Consider the following 21,039-nt stretch of genomic DNA (forward strand, 5'->3'; position numbering starts at 1 on the left):
GCTTCAAGTATATAATGGTATAGTAAATGTTTTAGCGTAAAGAATAGCTGCTTAAAGTAGCATAAATGGAGTACACAACGGTGCATTTATTAAAATGCCCAAAGCAGCAGCAGCATTCACAGCACTGATTGTTGAGGCAAAGGGAATATGGATTGCATTGCCAGAAGCATCGAACATTACAATAAAGAAATAAGTGGCCAGATGGAGCACCATGGTACACTTTGATCCTTTCCAATTGTGCCGTTACAGAGAAAGATCTTTATTGCTCTGCAGAGGCATCATGGAATGAGTGATGGGAATAAATTCTCAAAGAAATTGTGTAAAGCTTTGCTAAAATGTAAGACGTTATGAAGTGTTTGTGAAAACAGATTTTCTCAGATCTTTAATTACGCTGAACTCTGATACATCCAAAGGAAACACTCCCTGCTCAGATATCTAGATGTACATATGAATGTCCATTTTTTAGCATTCTTAAATGGCACTGAATTGGCACATTAAATGGCACACAAGTCATGCCAAGGTTTATGCTGTTACCCAAAAAATGGAAAATCATTTGATAATGTGAAAACAAAAATGAAATGTGTGTAAATGTATGTAGACATCAAATCTACTGCATATATACAGTACAGACCAAAAGTTTGGATACACCTTCTCATTCAAAGAGTTTTCTTTATTTTCATGACTATGAAAATTGTAGATTCACACTGAAGGCATCAAAGCTATGAATTAACACATGTGGAATTATATACATAACAAACAAGTGTGAAACAACTGAAAATATGTCATATTCTAGGTTCTTCAAAGTAGCCACCTTTTGCTCTGATTACTGCTTTGCACACTCTTGGCATTCTCTTGATGAGCTTCAAGAGGTAGTCCCCTGAAATGGTTTTCACTTCACAGGTGTGCCCTGTCAGGTTTAATAAGTGGGATTTCTTGCCTTATAAATGGGGTTGGGACCATCAGTTGCGTTGAGGAGAAGTCAGGTGGATACACAGCTGATAGTCCTACTGAATAGACTGTTAGAATTTGTATTATGGCAAGTAAAGAAAAACTAGTGGCCATCATTACTTTAAGAAATGAAGGTCAGTCAGTCAGCCGAAAAATTGGGAAAACTTTGAAAGTAAGGGCTATTTGACCATGAAGGAGAGTGATGGGGTGCTGCGCCAGATGAGCTGGCCTCCACAGTCACCGGACCTGAACCCAATCGAGATGGTTTGGGGTGAGCTGGACCGCAGAGTGAAGGCAAAAGGGCCAACAAGTGCTAAGCATCTCTGGGAACTCCTTCAAGACTGTTGGAAGACCATTTCAGGGGACTACCTCTTGAAGCTCATCAAGAGAATGCCAAGAGTGTGCAAAGCAGTAATTAAAGCAAAAGGTGGCTACTTTGAAGAACCTAGAATATGACATATTTTCAGTTGTTTCACACTTGTTTGTTATGTATATAATTCCACATGTGTTAATTCATAGTTTTGATGCCTTCATAGTCATGAAAATAAAGAAAAAGTCTTTGAATTCAAAGGTGTGTCCAAACTTTTGGTCTGTACTGTACTTCTGGGTGACTGCTGCTACACAAGCCTCAACTCTAGGGATATTTCCACTACATACTGGAAAGTAGCTATGAAAATTCACATTTATTTCTTCCGTTTAAGTTCCCTTTTTTGCGTTCCGTATGCCTATTTCCGTTTTTCCATTCCGTTCAAAGATAGAACAATATTATTGTCCGCATAATGGACAAGGATAGTACTGTTCTATCAGGGGCCAGCTGTTCCGTTCCGCAAAAAAACAGAATGCACACGGATGTCATCAGTATTTTTTGTGGAGCCGTTTTTTGCAGACTATAAAATACTGAAAAAGCCATACGGTCGTGTGCAAGAGGCCTAAACCATCATTTTGTAGCAAAACAGAAAAGGCTTTTCAGAATACTGTCGCCATAAAGATAATTGAGCATTTTATTTTTATTAAAGAGGTATCCCAACCAACATCGGTCCACGCAACACCCATTGACATTGTAAGAGAAGCTGCTCGATTAACACTCAAATGTTCTCCAGATAGGTGGTGTCTCAATCTATCACACATTAAAAGGGCTTGCCCATCTTGGACATTGATGGCATATCACTGGGATAGGTCATCGATATCAGATAGGTCCTATCTGCAGAACAGGGACCCTGAAGTGAAGGAGGGTATATCGTGCATTCACAGCCACCTCTCCATTCACCACTAAGGGGCTGCTGAAAATAACCAAGCCATTGTAAGGGTATTTTCAGAACTCCCACAACGGTGAAATGAAGGTGACCATGCTTGCAGAGTGTGCTCTACTTCACTTCTGGCGGCACCATTCTGGAGATATGAGGCAGTTACTAGAGGTAGGACCTGCACCTATCTGACACTGATGTTTGAGATGGGTTCACCCTTTTAAAGCCTCCCCCCAGCTACTTTAGGTTGATTAATAGGTCTCTACCTATTTGTAGAGAGAGAGCTATTAATCCAGTTGAGCTGGGTGGAGAAAAGCCAGTGGGACCCCGCCCCGCTGACTCTTGTTTGTAACCAGGCAGCCTGTTGCTCTTTCATGCTGCCAGTGTTTTGGGCAGCATGATGCTCCTAGCAGGTTCCCATTAATGATGTGGCTACACCATAGTCATATGGCTACACCATAGATGTCAATAGCTGGTATAAGATACTGTATCATTAATATTTGATTTCAATTTATGTCTCTTCACTTGAACTCAGCGTTCTGCCATGAAAAATTGTCCCAGAGCATTATTCATCTTCCATCAATCATGGTCATTTAAAAGCATGCACATGGGTATGGAAACCCAAGCTAAGGATCTCTGGAAGAAGTTCTTACAGCAATTTTTCCCAAAGGCAGTTTACAACTCATTAGTGAGTTCAGAAACTGAGGTCAAAATATTTTTGTAGATTATGAACTTAAGCATTTTGTGGTGAGCTTGTGGGGACTAGCATTTTAGAACTAATCTGTTAATTTTACTGAGCTTTAAGTAGCTGTAGACAAATATAGCAGAGCAGAAATGGTACAAACATAGATGGCATCTTATGACAGTGTTATGTGAAAGAAAATGGACACCTTTGTAAAAAAACATATTTTTTTTACACTAATTTATTTATTTTGTGGAAAAAAGAATTTCTCTAATTGTCTTTATTTTTCTTTTTTCATTTAAATTTTTTTTTTCTATGGCCTGCTGTGCTTCCTTTGCAGCAGGCTATAGAATTCATCATCAGACGAATTTTCGATAACTCCTCCTCGCTCCACACAGGATCTCACAGAAGAGCATTTCTGAGAGCATGTGAAGCTAAGTTGATACCAGTAAACAAGCAAGTGCAATTGTATTATGTGCTGCATTACAGTAAGACATGGGGTTATTGATTTTTAATGCACAAAGGTGTCCATAGCCTTTAAAAGTCATTGAGCTCTCAGTACCAATAGTGGTAGTAAACTAGTCACATAAGTTTGGCCATGTAGTGTATTTTTTTATTTATTTTTTGGTGGTGAATGTATTTCAGTTATTTGTTATTACAAAAAAGCCTCTAACCATACAGCTAATATAATTTTTTATTTTTATTTTCAACAGATTTAAATTTTATGGTAGATAGCTGATGTTTGTACAGCTATTACTTTTTCCATGATTTTGCATTCTGCAGTGGTAATCTGTTTTCAATTCATTTACTGTATAAAATGCTCATATGCATTATAAAGTGCATGCTGTGAGAGGAAACAAGTCTTTTATGCATTCTTTACCATTTATATAACAGAATTAAATCAGTTATTAAAGGATTCTCTGCACACATACATAAGAAGTTACTCTAAAGGGGTTGTCTGAGATTCATTTTTCTTCAAACAGCAGGGCAGTTCTGATAATAATAAAAAATATGTTTGCCATGCTGAATCCCCTCCATTCCAGCATTACTGCTCCATCCTCAATGTTGGGCTTTGTTGTTACTGCTGTGGTGATGTCCCTGAATACCAAAAATGACTGCGGCTGCCAATAACTGGTCATAGCTGTCTCGTGCCATATACCACTGAGGCCAATACAGTATACAGGCATGTCATAGCTGCAGCCAAAACATTATGTCATGGCTGCCGTGGTGGGGAGGATAGGAACAGCAGCGCTGAGATGGAAAGGGTTTGAAACCATAAAGATAATTTTTTTATTATTACCATTATGACAGTGCCCCTGCTGTTTTTAGATTTAAAAAAAAAAATCTCAGATTGTTAGTGTCATCATATAGTTGTATCCTAGTAAAGGAGTACAGAAATAAATGCGTTTTTTGTTCTGTAACACCCTAACCTCAACAACAGGACAGTCCTAAAACGTATAACATCCATTGAAAAGTGGGTGTCACTTACCAAAAGATATTAGACATGTACATGCAAGGAACTTGAGAAAAGTAATAACTTCAACCAAGACATAAAAACATACTTAAACTAATAGTTTACACACCTGCTTTTCAGTCAAGATCACACGTCCAAGAAGCTGATCTTCTAAACCTTTCATGGTAACAGTGAAATCAATGACTGCCGTTTTTGCACTGATTTCCGGTGTATAGGCTGGGTTGGCCAGTTTAGTTGTAATGTAAAGAGTAAATCCTTTCATAACATCAACTTCCTTATCACCAACTTTTACCTACAAGAAACCAATACACTTTAATTACACCAGATCTAGATTCTTGTTCAGGGTTAGCAGAGATTGTTCTGGTTTTTCACATTCGGTAAAGTGGTATTTACACCAGTGAAAAACTCATGAAGAATGCAGTGCAACAAAGAGCTCTGCATTACAGGAAGTCAGATGAACTGACACGTTGGGTGTTCCAGTCGCAACAGGCAGAGTTCTGAGTACAACTGCTGACATCTTACTTTGAATGTAGATCCAGACTTTATAAAGTTTTTCTCCAAAACATTGTCAAGTGCTGGGTCAAGTTCTTCCTCAACATCTTCTATCATGAGTGGTCTTCCTAGGGAAAGGCTATCCTCCAAGTGGGTCCTGAAATACTTGTGATTCAGGGATGTCACCTGTGATTAAAAACAATGGAAGAAATAAGACAGCCTGTTCTCGTATGCTTCGAAACTGTTTGCATTTTATCTCCTTATTGTCTTCATTAAAGGGGTTCTCCCACAAACTTAAATCTTTTTTTAGGGCTCTTTCACACCTGCGTTATTGTCTTCCGGCATAGAGTTCCGTCGTCGGGGCTCTATGCCGGAAGAATCCTGATCAGGATTATCCTAATGCATTCTGAATGGAGAGTAATCCGTTCAGGATGCATCAGGATGTCTTCAGTTCCGGTACGGAACGTTTGTTGGCCGGAGAAAATACCGCAGCATGCTGCGCTTTTTGCTCCGGCCAAAAATCCGGAACACTTGCCGCAAGGCCGGATCCGGAATTAATGCCCATTGGAAGGCATTGATCCGGATCCGGCCTTAAGCTAAACGTCGTTTCGGCGCATTGCCGGAGCCGACATTTAGCTTTTTCAGAGTGGTTACCATGGCTGCCGGGACGCTAAAGTCCTGACAGCCATGGTAAGTGTAGCGGGGAGCGGGGGAGCAGTGTACTTACCGTCCGTGCGGCTCCCCGGGCGCTCCAGAGTGACGTCAGGGCGCCCCAAGCGCATGGATCACGTGATCGCATGGATCACGTCATCCATGCGCATGGGGCGCTCTGACGTCATTCTGGAGCGCCCCGGGAGCCGCACGGACTGTAAGTATACCGCTCCCCCGCTCCCCGCTCCTACTATGGCAACCAGGACTTTAATAGCGTCCTGGGTGCCATAGTAACACTGAAAGCATTTGGAAGACGGTTCCGTCTTCAAATGCTTTCAGTACACTTGCGTTTTTCCGGATCCGGAGTGTAATTCCGGCAAGTGGAGTACACGCCGGATCCGGACAACGCAAGTGTGAAAGAGGTAGTCATGCATCTGAAGGACTTTCTTTTCCTTCTGTTGGCGTACTGTAGCTCATCAAGCACCTGCACCTCCCAGTATGCACTGTAAATAGCTCTTGTTAACCCTTTCCTCTCCTGCAAAGAAAATAGTCCCTCACATACAACCCCAGAGCTAAAAATGGTATGCAATGCCCCACAATTTCCTTCTCTATTATCTAGAAAGAGAGACAGCTATATATTTTTTTTAATGTAGAAGTAGTGATGAATGAATGAAAAGTGTTTGCCACTACACCTGCTTGTCCATAAGTTAACTACCCTGGCACTGACAGGAGTGGAATGGAGCAAGGAGGATACTGAACATGCTGGTCACTGAATGCAGGAGAAGATGGACCAGAAGGATAAACAGCAGGGGGAGCTGGGAATGTAGTGTACATTAGAAACTAACAATATTCTGATTGCCTGATTGGAGTCGGGAAGGAATTTTTTTTCCCTAAAGTGAGGAAAATTGGCTTCTACCCCACAGGGTTTTATTTTGCCTTCCTCTGCATCAACTTGCAGGATAACAGGCTGAACAGAATGGACGGATGACTTTTTTCAGCCTTACAAACTATGTTACTATATTATAATTGCATATACATTGCAATAATACTTCATTTGAAATACCCCATGCATTACATAAGAATACTTTTCATGGAATAACCCCTTTAACTTAATCTGTGTCTTCATATTTACTACACTAGGTTATGTGCGTAAATTATGTTTTATATTTTAACCTTAAAGGGGTTCTGCACTTTGTTTTAACTGATGATCTATCCTCTGGATAGATCATCAGCATCTGATCGGCGGGGGTCTGACACCCGGGACCCCCACCAATCAGCTGTTTGAGAAGGCAGCGGCGCTATAGCAGCGCCGCGGCCTTCTCACTGTTTACTGCTGGCCCAGTGACGTCACAACTAGTATCAACTAGCATGGGCGGGGCTAAGCTCCATTTAAGTGAACAGAGCTTAGCCCCGCCCACACTAGTTGATACTAGTCGTGACGTCACTGGGCCAGCGGTAAACAGTGAGAAGGCCGCTGCGCTGCTATAGCGCCGCTGCCTTCTCAAACCTTAAAGGGGTTCTGCACTTTGTTTTAACTGATGATCTATCCTCTGGATAGATCATCAGTATCTGATCGGCCCTCTCACTGTTTACTGCTGGCCAGTGACGTCACGACTAGTATCAACTAGCGTGGGCGGGGCTAAGTTCCATTCAAGTGAACAGAGATTCGCCCCGCACACGCTAGTTGATACTAGTCGTTACGTCACTGGGCCAGCGGTAAACAGTGAGATGGCCGCGGCGCTGCTGGAGCGCCGCTGCCTTCACAAACAACTGATCGGCGGGGGTCCCGGGTGTCGGACCCCCGCCGATCAGTTAAAGCAAAGTGCAGAACCCCTTTAACATAATTACAGTAAAACCTCTTACATCATACATTAGGCATACTTACTAAATTCTTTGAGAAGATCCCCCTTAAGGATCAATGTAACTTTGGGTGGTTATCTCAAAGAGGTTTTACTGTATATTTTACCCTCTATGCATCAAAATGTGCACACATTTTCTGAAAACATATCGCAGTACTGTTCCAGGCTGTTAATTGACCTCTGACATTGGCAAGTTATTAAAGTCATCATACGACATTATACTATGATAATGTCATATATATGTTACAAGAAAGAAAACATTTCAGACATAATTTCCCAGAAGGGCTGTAGATATTCTATATTTTTACATACTATAACATAGCAGGTAAAATAAAATAAATAAATCATGTCTCTAATATTGATAAAAATAACGTCAGTAAAAGCACAGCGCAAAAAAATACAATAGCACTTGCTGAGTCTAATCTGAAATTCAGAACTATACCTAACACTTTACAGCATGTGGCTGGGTTTTATGCTCTGTAACAAAGAATAAGATAAATAAAATTATAATTAGGATTTCATGTTTATAGCTTCCCAATAGATTTATTAAGAACATATGGGCCTTCAGAATTCAGTGTTAATTACCAAGCTGCAGGCACATCTTTGTTAAGTGAAACGGAGACACACAGGAAAGAGAAAAGAGTAGTTATTATCATCATAAAGCGCCTAACTATATGGAACAAACTAAAACATAATAGGATGCACATTAAAAGGGATGCCTTTACCGGTGAACTTCTTCATTTCTGAAACAATGGTGTGAATCTCCAATATACACAGGAATGTAACCTTAGAGGTTGCTCTATGGCCTCCCTGCCACAGAAGGAATCAGCATTATTATAAATGATGCGTGACTAGACAAGGGCCCATTTAAAGTGTCCAAGTTATGCCTCTTCCTGTACATGTGGATCCACATGCAATTCGCTCATGGTAATAGAGCACAGAATATGTGACCACATGAAAGAGTCATACAAAAAATGTGTGGTTTTAATAAAAAAAAAAGTAGAAAATATTTGGCTGTTACCTGTAACTCATTGTTCTTCTCTTTATTTTTAATCCAGATTTTACCCTGACCTTGTGGGTCTATCAGAAGGGGGAAGCGAGATGCTTTAGTAACAATTATTCCATTCTGGATAGAGAGGTCATCACTGGGAAGTCCTTGGAGATTCCATTCACCAATTGTAGCATTATCCACAAGCATGGAGATTAGGTTCAGATCCTAAAGAAAATGGAAGTTAACACGTAAGGGAATACATCTGGTTTCTTCAACTTCAGTAAAAAAATGTAACACTTTCTGACCAAACTTAACCACCCTTCTGATCAGGCACATTTTCAATTTTAATCATGTGCCAATGTAACAAATTGTTGTTCTATTTCTCTCAGCCTTGTTTCCTCAAAACATATACAGCTTACACCCTGAGTAATAAAATGAGTGACTTATTTTACTATTTTTTAAATATATAAAAAAAAAAGTTGCACAAACACTATAAAATAAAATTTCCGACTACTGCGACTGGATAGCGAAAATATGGGTGGACAGCACTCCTAAGTAATAATGTTTCGGGTGCTCTTCTCCAGGAGGGGTGGTAAAAAGCCCCTAGTAAAGCAACTTGTAGGTATCCAGAAAAATAAAAAAATGGAGACAGCACGTCCAAAAGGTGCAGAAAGTGGAATTTATTTATAGGCATCCGGGATAAATTCCACTTTCTGCACCTTTTGGACGTGCTGTCTCCATTTTTTTATTTTTCTGGATACTGCGACTGGATGTCATAGCAAGTAGACGCCTGGGGTCTATGTTGATTGGTCTTTGAGTACAACTCTGTGACCTCAGCTGATTAGAGACAGCACAGTCTTAAACCCTTCCCCAACTAAGCTCTCTAACCTACCCTATTTTATAGATGCAGCTCTTCATCATTGGCTCTCATTCCACCACAGAAGTGCTCCTGAAAATATTAACGCTTCAGCTATATCTCCCCTTCAATTACTAGAGATGAAAGTTCCTAACACAGCTCTCTTAACTTGGAGATCACAAGGTCTTCGGTGGATTTCACAACTATATAGTAATAGGCAAATAAAGTCCTTTACTAATCTTCAACAAGAATTTGGGTTTCCCCGCACAGATTTCTATAAATACTTGCAAGTTAGACATCTGTTGCAAACACACAACCCATGTGAAATTGTAGCCAACAGGCAACTGTTTGAGTTATGGGGTTCCTGTTGGGTATCCATGAAGGCCCCAAGCCTTAAAACCATATATTTGAGTTTGGGGGACAAATTATCATTCCAAAAATCTGCCCCCTTTTTGGCTTGGGACAAAGAATTGAATATTCCAATTCCAGCGACCAGTTGGATACCAGCTTTGAGATTTATCTCAACAACCTTTTTCAGCATATCTCTCTACGCGGAAGCTATCAAAAGTTGCCTAAGGTGGTATTTAACCCCTGGCAGACTTAACAAGATTTTCCCTGGAAAATCTAACTTATGCTGGCGTCAATGCGGAGCTAAAGGTACACTCTTGCATATACTATGGTTCTGCCCCAGGCTAATGAATCTATGGCTTCCAGATTTTGCGGCTTAGTCCTAAAACCTTCACCACATTGGGCCCTCTTTTTCATGGATATGCAGGAGATTGCAAGATCTTGTAGGACCCGATAGCTCACCTATTCATGGTTACCAAACGAAACATTACCAGATGTTGAAAATCATCAACTATCCCAACCTCGTCAGATATTATACAACGGGTGAAACAAAACTGTTTATATGAGAAAACGATGGCTATCAAAGACTATAAACTTGATAATTGCAACTACCATTGGCAGGCTTGGTTTAATTTTCTGCCTATGCATACTCAGCACATAACGCAATGAATAAAAATCACGATACCCATTGTATCCAGTAGACTTGATTAGTTTGTCTGTTTTTCAGTTTTAAGATAAGATGTTCCACTTCTCATATAGGGTCTCCAAATGCTAATCACTGGCAAGGATTTTGTGTATCATATCTATTGTTTGGAATCCCGCACTTTGTTATTTCACGAATCGTATATTTGTAAAACCCAATAAAAATTATTGAAAAGATACAGCACAGTCGTGGAGCTCTAATGAAGCAGTGGGAGCATGAGATAGGGGTGGGCCGCCAAGACATTTATAGTCTAAGGGCAGTCATCAACAAAGTAGGGTTTGCTATGATAGCAGGTCAGTCTAATGATTGTTGTGCTACATTAACATAATGATGTAGTACATTGTCTGTTTTCGCAAATAATTCACTGTATATAAAGATTCTACTAAGGCTAAAGAAGAAAACAATTTCCAAAAAGACTGCGACCTGGGCACATTCTGCACCAAAGCCTTCTATGCCCCAGACACATAAAACTAGATAAACTTTCTATATCTCTTTCTGTAACTTTTGAGTCAATAGACTTGCATTATTTCCATTTTATTCTTGTAACATATGGATTATTTTGCACAATAACCATTCTCTTGTTGCATCATGCGAAAAATGGTTTTGTGTGTGCCTAAGAGAATGATTTTTAAAAAGATATCAAGGGAGGACAAATAAGAATTTCAATGCCCTCAGAAGCAGTTCGAAAGCTGAGAGATTAAGTAACAAATCTTGTCTGCATCCAGTCAAGGTGGAGGGTGGACATATGTTCAATCACATATTGCAGGAGTTGTCTATCACCTCTGTTAAAACAGGTGTAAAAGGTAATATTCTTGCTGTTGCTTTATTTTTTAAGGTTCCACTGAAGGTCTGACAGCTTTATGGCACTTTGAGAAGTAGTGGACTAAAATACTTCAACAAGAACTCAATCTTACAAGTCAGAACTTTTCCATTACAATGTCATTTTTTTGGTCCATAAACCTCAAATGTCATTTATTCGAGTCTTTGAACCATGACAGCTACTTTGTGCTTTTGCAACAATGAAATATAGAACTGACAGAGAAAAATTAATTAAAATGTCCTGCTCTTAGACAAAACCAAAAGCGACAACGAAGGCTTGACACTTTCAATCAGTTTCCTCCAATCTGAAATGACAACACAGGAAACCGGGATGTTTATGCTGGTTGGAGAATTTGGAGTAGTCCATTTTATACATACTAGACTTAGACTAGACTTTGTGATTTATTTATTCAACGGTCTGCAAAAATAAAGCACAAAGCAGAATGGACCCTTACGAAGTAAGAGAATGAGCTGCAGCACACAAAGGTACTATAACTCATATCATCAACTTCTAGAGCTACTAACAAAAAGTACAGTAGGAATATAGGTAGGAGGACATGGATTTTATAATAGTGGCACTGCGATGCCCATTCCTTGTACGGCATCACAGTAATTAATGCGCATGCGCCGGCTAACGGCGTGAAGCCGGCGCATGCGCATTAATTACTGTGATGCCATACAAGGAAATGGCATCGCAGTGCGCATGCGCCGGCCGACGGACTGAGTGCGCAGGCGCGGGATCTCGGTGAAACAACAAGTTAGTAGATAGGCGGTCAGAGGGAAAGGATGGGCGGGCGGAGGGAAGGAAGGAAGGGGGGAAGTGAAGAAAAGGCCGAGCTAGCAGGGCACCTATGAAGGTAACGCCGCCCCTGGGCACTTGTGAGCCCTCATTTGCATATGCTACAAAAGTTTTTTGCCGGTTTTATAAGTCCAGGATTGATGCTAAAGGTAACATTTTTATTAACTGTAAGGATGCTAGAAACCTATGGGAAGGGTTACAAAGGTGAAATGTTGATGACAGACTCCCTTTAAGGTGTAGAAAGTAATCAATGTAGTGTTACAAGGGTGGCAGCTGAGTACTCACTATGCACGCTTCCACCCACACACTGGAGTGACCTTTGGGCAGTGCCATGTGCTTGCACTTACAGATTCACCAAATATAAGAAGAGAAATAGCAATTCTCTTAGACTGAAGTGCATGCTGACTGTGCAGCCATCCAAACTGTGATTTGGAGCACTGAGTGCCCATTGCATTAACTCTTTAACAACACAGGGTTTATAGAGGAACGGATATGAAACTGGGGATATAAAATTCAGTTGTGGTCTCAAATATGATGGTACAGAGGCACAGGGTGGCGTATCAACAAGCCAGTATGGTTAGCTACAGGACTAGCATAGCAATTAGAATATTTTCCCTATCTACCTAGTCATCTATGTATCTGAAAACGGTATTACAGGCTATAGTGAGAAAGCAAGAACCACTGCAATGTTACATAAGCAGCACATTGTAATGGATGGCAGGGAAAGTGAAATGGAAATCCTTTTCAACAGTGTACATAGGTCGGGTCTTTCAATCTTTCATGGGCGCACTGAAGAACATCCTAAAGATTAAAGCTCTATTTTAATATAACCTTACGTAAATCATTTGACAAGCCGGAACACTTTGATTAGTGAAGAAAGATGCATATTTCATCAGACAGTTGCAAAGCTTGGTTTGGCCAATAAGTATGCAGGACTGAGCTGCACGTCTTCAGAAATAAATTCTAATGATATTGTTTGCCATTTTACCTAAAATGACCTTGCCCTAGACATGAGCCATGTTGACGTGGTGTGACAGCTTCTGTTCCACTCTATCATTTGTCAGTGTTAATCTAGCTACAAAAAGACTCCTAGAAGAACGGGGTATGCACGTACGAGTTGCGAACCACAGCACAGTTGTTTTTCCGACTCGCCCACAGAGCAGGATTCTCAACGAGTCTGTGAAAGGAACCTCATTACTATAATTGTCAATGTGAGTGTGTGTTTGCATCAAATCCAGCAAGAATAATCTTAATGTTAGATTAACAGTACACTGCCTGGCGGTTTGATGGTTTCACAAATTGAAAAGAGGAGTTTAAAGAGATGCAGTAGTATTTCAGTAGGGACTGAGACAGGCTAGGTATATCTGACAGTTGCAGTTACTGTTAATATAATGCACCCACATAGGTATCAAGAATTAATTGCATGTACATCTGGTATAGCATAATTAAAGAAGACCTGTCCCCTCTCCAGACATGTCTGTTACATGCATCCCCATGTAATAACAATTCTGGAGCATCTATTCGTATGATTCTATGATGTGCCATTCTTTATTATTTCTACTAGAAGTTTTGAATGAATTGCCAGCAGTCTGCAGTGAAGGTCCATCTGGATGTTACCAGTTGGGAGGGTGTCCCTGCACAGTCTGACACAGGCAGCACTGATTGGAAACTATCAAACTGTGCAGGGACACCTCCGAAGTGGTAACACCCGGCTGGACATTCATTGCAGACTGCTCACTATTTATTCAGAAACTCTAGGAATAATAAATGAATGGTAAAACATGTTCCATAAGAATAGATGCTCACCAATCATTATTACATGGGGTATGGAGGTAGTTGCGAAAACAGACATGTGAGGAGAGGTGACCGCTCCTCTTTAACAATTTAAACAATTAACATGCTCAATCAGGGAGCTAAACAATGGGATGCGATCCTTACATCACTGTATGGTATTCTATTATGATTCATTTCCTTTTTCCATAATTGCAGCAGAAGAGTTCGATACTCCTGGTTAAATGGACCACTATAGGATAGGAAGCCGGTAGCCAAAAGAACATCCCCTACTAGCCGAATAATTTGATTCTGGAAGCTTTTACTGCTTTCTGTCCAACGTATCTAGGTTCAAGGAAAAGAATTAATTAAAAAAAGTCAACCATTTTATATATTTTGAGACATCATGTCCATTTTAAAATCACTGAGAAAAAGGTATTCACGGCAAGAGGTCTGGCATTCATTCAGTTAGCATTATAGTACAATGTTAGAAACAAGATACATTTCCAATGTAAAAAAAAAAACGTCCAGTGAAGAGTAACCTTAGGCTACTTTCACACTAGCGTTCGGGGCTCCGCTTGTGAGCTCCGTTTGAAGGGTCTCACAAGCGGCCCCGAACGCATCCGTACTGCCCTAATGCATTCTGAGTGGATGGGGATCCGATCAGAATGCATCAGTCTGGCAGCGTTCAGCCTCCGCTCCGCTCAGCAAGCGGACACCTGAACGCTGCTTGCAGCTTTCGGGTGTCCGCCTGGCCGTGCGGAGGCAAGCGGATTCGTCCAGACTTACAATGTAAGTCAATGGGGACGGATCCGTTTGAAGTTGACACAGTATGGCTCAATTTTCAAACGGATCCGTCCCCCATTGACTTTCAATGTAAAGTCTGGACGGATCCGTCTGAACTACTTTCACACTTAGAATTTTTTTTTAACTATAATGCAGACGGATCCGTTCTGAACGGATCCAAACGTCTGCATTATAGGAGCAAATCCGTCTGTGCAGACATCAGACGGACCCGCTCTGAACGCAAGTGTGAAAGTAGCCTAAGTCTGTAGCCAAGAACTGTCAAACAATCAGTGGGGGCAGGCTACCTGCACATACTGGTTACTGAACAAACCTTACAAAGGGTTAAATAGCTATTTCAGGCATCACAGCATCCAAATGATTCCATTACAATGCCATGAACTGAAGAACTCTCCTAACTCATGCCTAACTACTACCATTGGCATATGCAAGACCAGGACCAATATACCGATAACCTATACAGAGGTTGTGGGGGACCAGTTGTTACTGTCAGCCGCAGGTTCTGTGTAGTAGCCATTCTCAGGCACAGCAGCTCAGCTCACATTCACTTGAGTACCCTAGTCTTAGTGAGTTTGTCAAGTAGTCCTTTTTGGAAGGGTGCACTACAGACTCCTCAACATGCTCCTAATATTCACAAACACATTTACCTGGATATACCTCACCATGTGCCACTGTTATCTGGACTCTAGACTTTATGGCCAAAGAAGTATGTGTTAACTATTTTGTGTGGTAGTTCTGAATTTAGGCATTTCACTGATGTGTATTTATATGTATATTTGTAGTTTATTGGTAGATGTTAACAGTGGCCATTTGGCACAAGTATGTTTAACACCGGTAGAACAGTTGGTACATAGTGCCCACTTACTGAGACATCTTTACCAGTGATCTTCTATTATGTCTGCTTTCCTTCTGTTTTATCCTTTACTCTTTCCTCTCCCTTTATTTCACCTTTTTTAGTTGTTAAAGGGCAGCGCTGCGGAATATGTCAGCGCTATATGAGTGAGTAAATTAAATAAATGTGTGAATTCATGATCTATTACAAAAACGATATTTATATTATATATATATATATATATATATATATATGAAAATATTTTAAAAAATGTGATATAAACAATATGTAATTTTATGAGGACACATTCCCTTTAAAGAGGGACTGTCCACCAAACCAGAAAAAATGCTTGTATAATCTAAATAGTCATGCTTCCCTGAGCATGGCATACTTTACTCTATGTTTCTGCGCCCCCTGTACTTCAGTAATGTCCCCCTAAAGTTGCAGCACCACAATCTGAAGTCACTAGCCACAAAGGTGTGGCTAACCACTTTGCTTTTTGCCGCTGTGACGATCTCAATCACACACACCCTACAGCCGCAGCATGATCTTGTGCATACTACTAATTCTTGCAAGACCATACTGTATACCATCTCCCACTGGAACAGGGAAGCATGGCTAGTTAGATTATACAACCAGCAAGATTATTCTTCTTTGGTGACAAAAAGAATCATTAATTGTTCAATAAACGTTTGATATACCACAGAGACATATTCAAAGTTTAGATCGATGAAGGTCTGAACGCTAAAACCCCAACTGATCCCTAGAATTAGGGGAGAGAGGCACCCGAATAGCGCACTCTCCTTGCTACATTGGACTGAATCAAGAAAGGCCCATAGACTTCTATGGAGCCCGTACCCTGCAGCAAGGAGAGAGAGCGTGCTATTTGCGTGCCTCTCCCCCCTTGTCCTAGAGATAATTGGGGAAGGGGGGTCTTAGCAGTCAAACCCCCACCAATCTAAACTTTTGATATGTCTCTATGAGATATCAAAAGTTTTGCAAAAAGTTAGTGACCTTTTAAATTGTTAAAAAATAGTATCATGTGCGGTAAAAATATAAACTTAAAATGTTGCTTACTAGCACTACCTTTTCCTGAAAAACAATCATATACTCAGGAATAAGATATGCCAGGTGACAGGAGCTTGCTGCAGTAATAAGTTACATTGATATGTTTCTTACCTTCTCCCCTCCAAGCCCTTCAATCAGTGCTTTAGCATTGACCATCTTCCTCCTGCACGCTTCTGCATCATCCAGCAGCATTTGTTTCTCCCGCATTGCAGCATCATACATGGCCTGCACATCATCCAGTTCTTTCTGTTTGGCATCAAGCTGACTCTGTGCATTATTCAGTTCTGCTTGGGCAACAGCAAGTCTGGCTCCTTGTAGAGCCAAGTTAGCCTGTGAAAGAGAGAATGTAATAAAATGAATACATTGCACAGTGATTGCTGTCAGCCCTCTCATGCTCTGTGGGCCCCAAGTGCCAAAACTGTGTCATAGGAAAAGTGGTCTTCTTACTTATAGTAATCAATCAGGGTTCAGCTTTCATTATATAAACCACACTTAAACCTAGGTTCTAACCAGTTCCTTTATCTACCCATTGAGACAAAGTACAAGGTCTGATGAGTAATCATCAAACATAAAAAATCTGTATTCTGGGGATCAGGATTATGTTAAATGTGTGCCTCTTATTTGTTTGACATAAGAAAGAAATAGTACAAATATAGGTTAGTAGAAGTAAAAAGCAATAGTGCTCTTTAAAGGGTGACATTGGTGGTTCAATGATGAGTATGGCTGCTGAATAATCTAGAAGCATTTAATATGAAGCAGTGCTGTAAATATTGTGTGAAGTGTGTCCTGTCCTTGCATTACATCACCTGTTGTATCCTTGTTCATAGGCTGGTTAGGTGTGTTTTATACATCCCTCCACTAGAGGGGGATAGCTCTTAATATATATATAAGGCCTCTTTCACACTTGCGTTGTCCGGATCCGGCGTGTACTCCACTTGCCGGAATTACACTCCGGATCCGGAAAAACGCAAGTGTACTGAAAGCATTTGAAGACGGAACCGTCTTCCAAATGCGTTCAGTGTTACTATGGCACCCAGGACGCTATTAAAGTCCTGGTTGCCATAGTAGTAGTGGGGAGCAGGGGAGCTGTATACTTACAGTCCGTGCGGCTCCCCGGGCGCTCCAGAATGACGTCAGAGCGCCCCATGCGCATGGATGACGTGATCCATGTGATCACATGATCCATGAGCTTGGGGCGCCCTGACGTCACTCTGGAGCGCCCGGGGAGCCGCACGGACGGTAAGTACACTGCTCCCCGCTCCCCGCTACACTTTACCATGGCTGCCAGGACTTTAGCGTCCCGGCAGCCATGGTAACCACTCTGAAAAAGCTAAATGTCGGATGCGGCAATGCGCCGAAACGACGTTTAGCTTAAGGCCGGATCCGGATCAATGCCTTTCAATGGGCATTAATTCCGGATCCGGCCTTGCGGCAAGTGTTCCGGATTTTTGGCCGGAGCAAAAAGCGCAGCATGCTGCGGTATTTTCTCCGGCCAAAAAACGTTCCGTTCCGGAACTGAAGACATCCTGATGCATCCTGAACGGATTTCTCTCCATTCAGAATGCATTAGGATAATCCTGATCAGGATTCTTCCGGCATAGAGCCCCGACGACGGAACTCTATGCCGGAACACAACAACGCAGGTGTGAAAGAGCCCTAAATACCTTAGTCAGGCCTAGTGTGAGAGAGTGGAGAGGAGTTGTGGTGGTTGCTAGTGAAGTGATTGAGTTTAGTGGAGACTCCACATCACAGAGTAGTGAGTGAAGTCAAGAAGCAGCTATGTGGTAGTGCCAAGGTATGAGGAGCAGGAGAGCGTTTTCCTCCTGTGGTCCTCTTAGTTCCTTTCATCCTACAACCAGAGGATAGAGTTTCGTCCCTGGAAGAAATCCAAGCAGAGAGACATCGGTGATAACAGCCACTACCTAAGGCTTAACGGGCACCTTTGCACATGGTGGAGGACAATCTAGCTACAGGCAGCCTCACCATAAAGTATAGAAGACAGATTAGCTACCTGTTCAAGGGCTTGGAAGATACAGAAATTATAGGACTAAGCATACCTGAAAAGAGTACTACAGAACCACAGCCTGAATCAGAACCTAGCCAAACCTATTAACAGTGGATCAACAGAATTCCTCTAAACATCAAAAGACTGTATTCTGTCTGTATGTTTATGCTGCAACTATGCTGCAACTAAAACCAGCTACAGTAAAAGTTGTGAGTTGTATCCTACCACTGTCTACCTCATTCTTCAATACCACTACAACTGGTTGTACCACCATAAACGGTACTGACGTCACGACAAATTTCATCAAGGGACCCAGGCGCCACAAGCACCCTAAACACCGCCGTCATCAAGGGAACCTCAAACTCCATCTAGGCTGGTGCTCCCCTACCACAGAGTGTGCCCCGGAGGATTTCGTGCTGTCTTCCTCATCACTGTGCTGCCGGCCCAGGGAGGCTTTCTGCCAACCCGTGAGTAACCCGATGAACTGTATTATTACTTCCCCTCATCGGCCCACCGTGCACCTCACGTGTCGCCCCTGCGGTTCTGGCACGCCACCCTGAATTTTGGCATCACGAACAGGATATTAACCCCTGCGCCTTATTTGAAAGACTGTCGCATGAGAATAAGCCCCTTTGCTCCATTGAGAGTCTTTTACTTATTGCACACTGTGTTGGGCCACAGAACTGTTTAAAGTGTTTGGAAGTTGCATGGAAGTGTTATACCAGTCTTCAGCATAAAAATCGCAGTGTCAAAAGTGAGAAAATCAGACATTTGTGTGTTACTAAAACGGCTTGCTGTCATTGAATGGACTGTTTCTATGCACTTAAAATGGCCGCCGGAGGCATTCTTGTTTGAAAAAATACTGCGCCATCACTGTGGATAAGTTAGTGACACCCCCTGAAGAGCGGGAAAATCTAGTGCCGCCCATTTATGCAAAATTGTCCGGCCAGCCCTTCCTACCTTTTGCTGTGTCAATTCTGGGAGGCCGATCCTATAAGCAAACGCAGCGCCGCCTCCTCTGTTTGCAGCCACATCAGAGTGAGACGCCGCGCACGGGAGGAGAGTGTGACGTGCGCATACCCAAAAGTCGCGAGACTTCACATGCGAACTAACGGAGAGGAAAGGATCACATTGCTTGCCGTCCCCCAAGTAGTAATCGCGACCTGTGAGTACTCCGATTTGCCCCTACTAAGTATAAGGAGCGTCGATAGCCAGGAGCGCTGTCAGAGATTTAAACAAGCGCTGTTCAAACACTGCATTCAGCAGGCACCAAGTTTCTTAAAGGGCCATACACCAGCAAGATAGCAGTTGCCCCTAGCAACGCCGTGCAAAAAGGTGTCTACAGCCACAGTTAACTTACCTAACCATAATTCACCTGCCATTACCATGTCTGTGCAGGAGGATAACTTGCAGCCTGACCTCCGCGGACCCCCTGCGGCAGCCGCAGCCGGTCCCAGCGCAATACCAATTGCTGCAGCACCAAGCTTAATGCCTTTAACCATGCCTTATTATTTTGGAGCCCCCTGGTTCCCACGATATTCTGGAGAAGTTCATACTTTAAGGGACTTTAAAGAGAAAATTCTTGCTGTGTTTAGATTATACCCTGTATCCCCAGAGCAACAGATGGAGATTCTCCTTGCACAATTGGAAGGAGCTGCCGTTGTTTTGAGAGGACTTCTCTTCTTGTTTTTGAGCCCCTCTCTGTGTTTTATTAGCAAGGACTCCATCATGGACTACAATTGAATCCAGAAAAAAATAAAAAAATTAATCCAGTTGCACTTTATTTGTGTGTTTTGTGCTATTTAACCCTTTTTACCCCATTTTTAGGTTATCAAGGGACTATGTCAATGAAACGTTTAAAGCACAGTACCCAGAAAGACTTTTCTGTGTTCATCCTTTTTACAAAAGTTTTGCACTAAACAAAAAGTTTTTATACATGTTTTATATCCCAATTTAGGTATGGACTTTGTCTTTAAAACCGTATCCTGGACTTTACTGCCCTTATGTGAGATCACTACTTAATTACCATTTTTGGCCGTAAAGCATCAACCAAAAAATAAATAAATGTGTATGTGATATATTATATATTTGCCTAGAATGTATTTTTGTGCATAACCCTTTATTTACAGGAGGTTATCGAAGAGTCATGATAATGCATTGCAATGTCTATATCCATATTTGCATATTTGGTGGTGTGTATTTGGTGTATTACAGGAATCGGCTTAGAGATCCACAGCTTCAGATATTACCAACGTCAAGGTCGACTTATCTTTTACCATGGGAGTATGCAGCGTCCCGCTCATGACACGTGGGAACTGCAAAATTACTGTGAAACTGCATTACTGTGTGGCATGTCATTTTGCATTACATCACCTGTTGTATCCTTGTTCATAGGCTGGTTAGGTGTGTTTTATACATCCCACCACTAGAGGGGGATAGCTCTTAATATATATAAATACCTTAGTCAGGCCTAGTGTGAGAGAGTGGAGAAGAGTTGTGGTGGTTGCTAGTGAAGTGATTGAGTTCAGTGGAGACTCCACATCACAGAGTAGTGAGTGAAGTCAAGAAGCAGCTATGTGGTAGTGCCAAGGTATGAGGAGCAGGAGAGCGTTTTCCTCCTGTGGTCCTCTTAGTTCCTTTCATCCTACAACCAGAGGATAGAGTTTCGTCCCTGGAAGAAATCCGCAGAGAGAC

General features: G+C 41.7%; 1 protein-coding gene across 1 annotated transcript in view; it reads right to left on the reverse strand.

Moving 5' to 3' along the window:
* LOC121001312 (dynein heavy chain 5, axonemal-like) overlaps positions 1 to 21,039 on the reverse strand; it is a 304,445-nt gene that overhangs the window by 46,207 nt on the left and 237,199 nt on the right. Inside the window, 5 exon segments of the mRNA XM_040432320.1 lie at positions 4,458 to 4,640; positions 4,871 to 5,026; positions 8,372 to 8,566; positions 13,805 to 13,981; positions 16,452 to 16,670. Coding sequence (XP_040288254.1) covers positions 4,458 to 4,640; positions 4,871 to 5,026; positions 8,372 to 8,566; positions 13,805 to 13,981; positions 16,452 to 16,670 — 930 coding nt within the window.

Source organism: Bufo bufo, chromosome 5 (genome assembly GCF_905171765.1).
Source record: "Bufo bufo chromosome 5, aBufBuf1.1, whole genome shotgun sequence".
Classification (NCBI taxonomy): domain Eukaryota; kingdom Metazoa; phylum Chordata; class Amphibia; order Anura; family Bufonidae; genus Bufo; species Bufo bufo.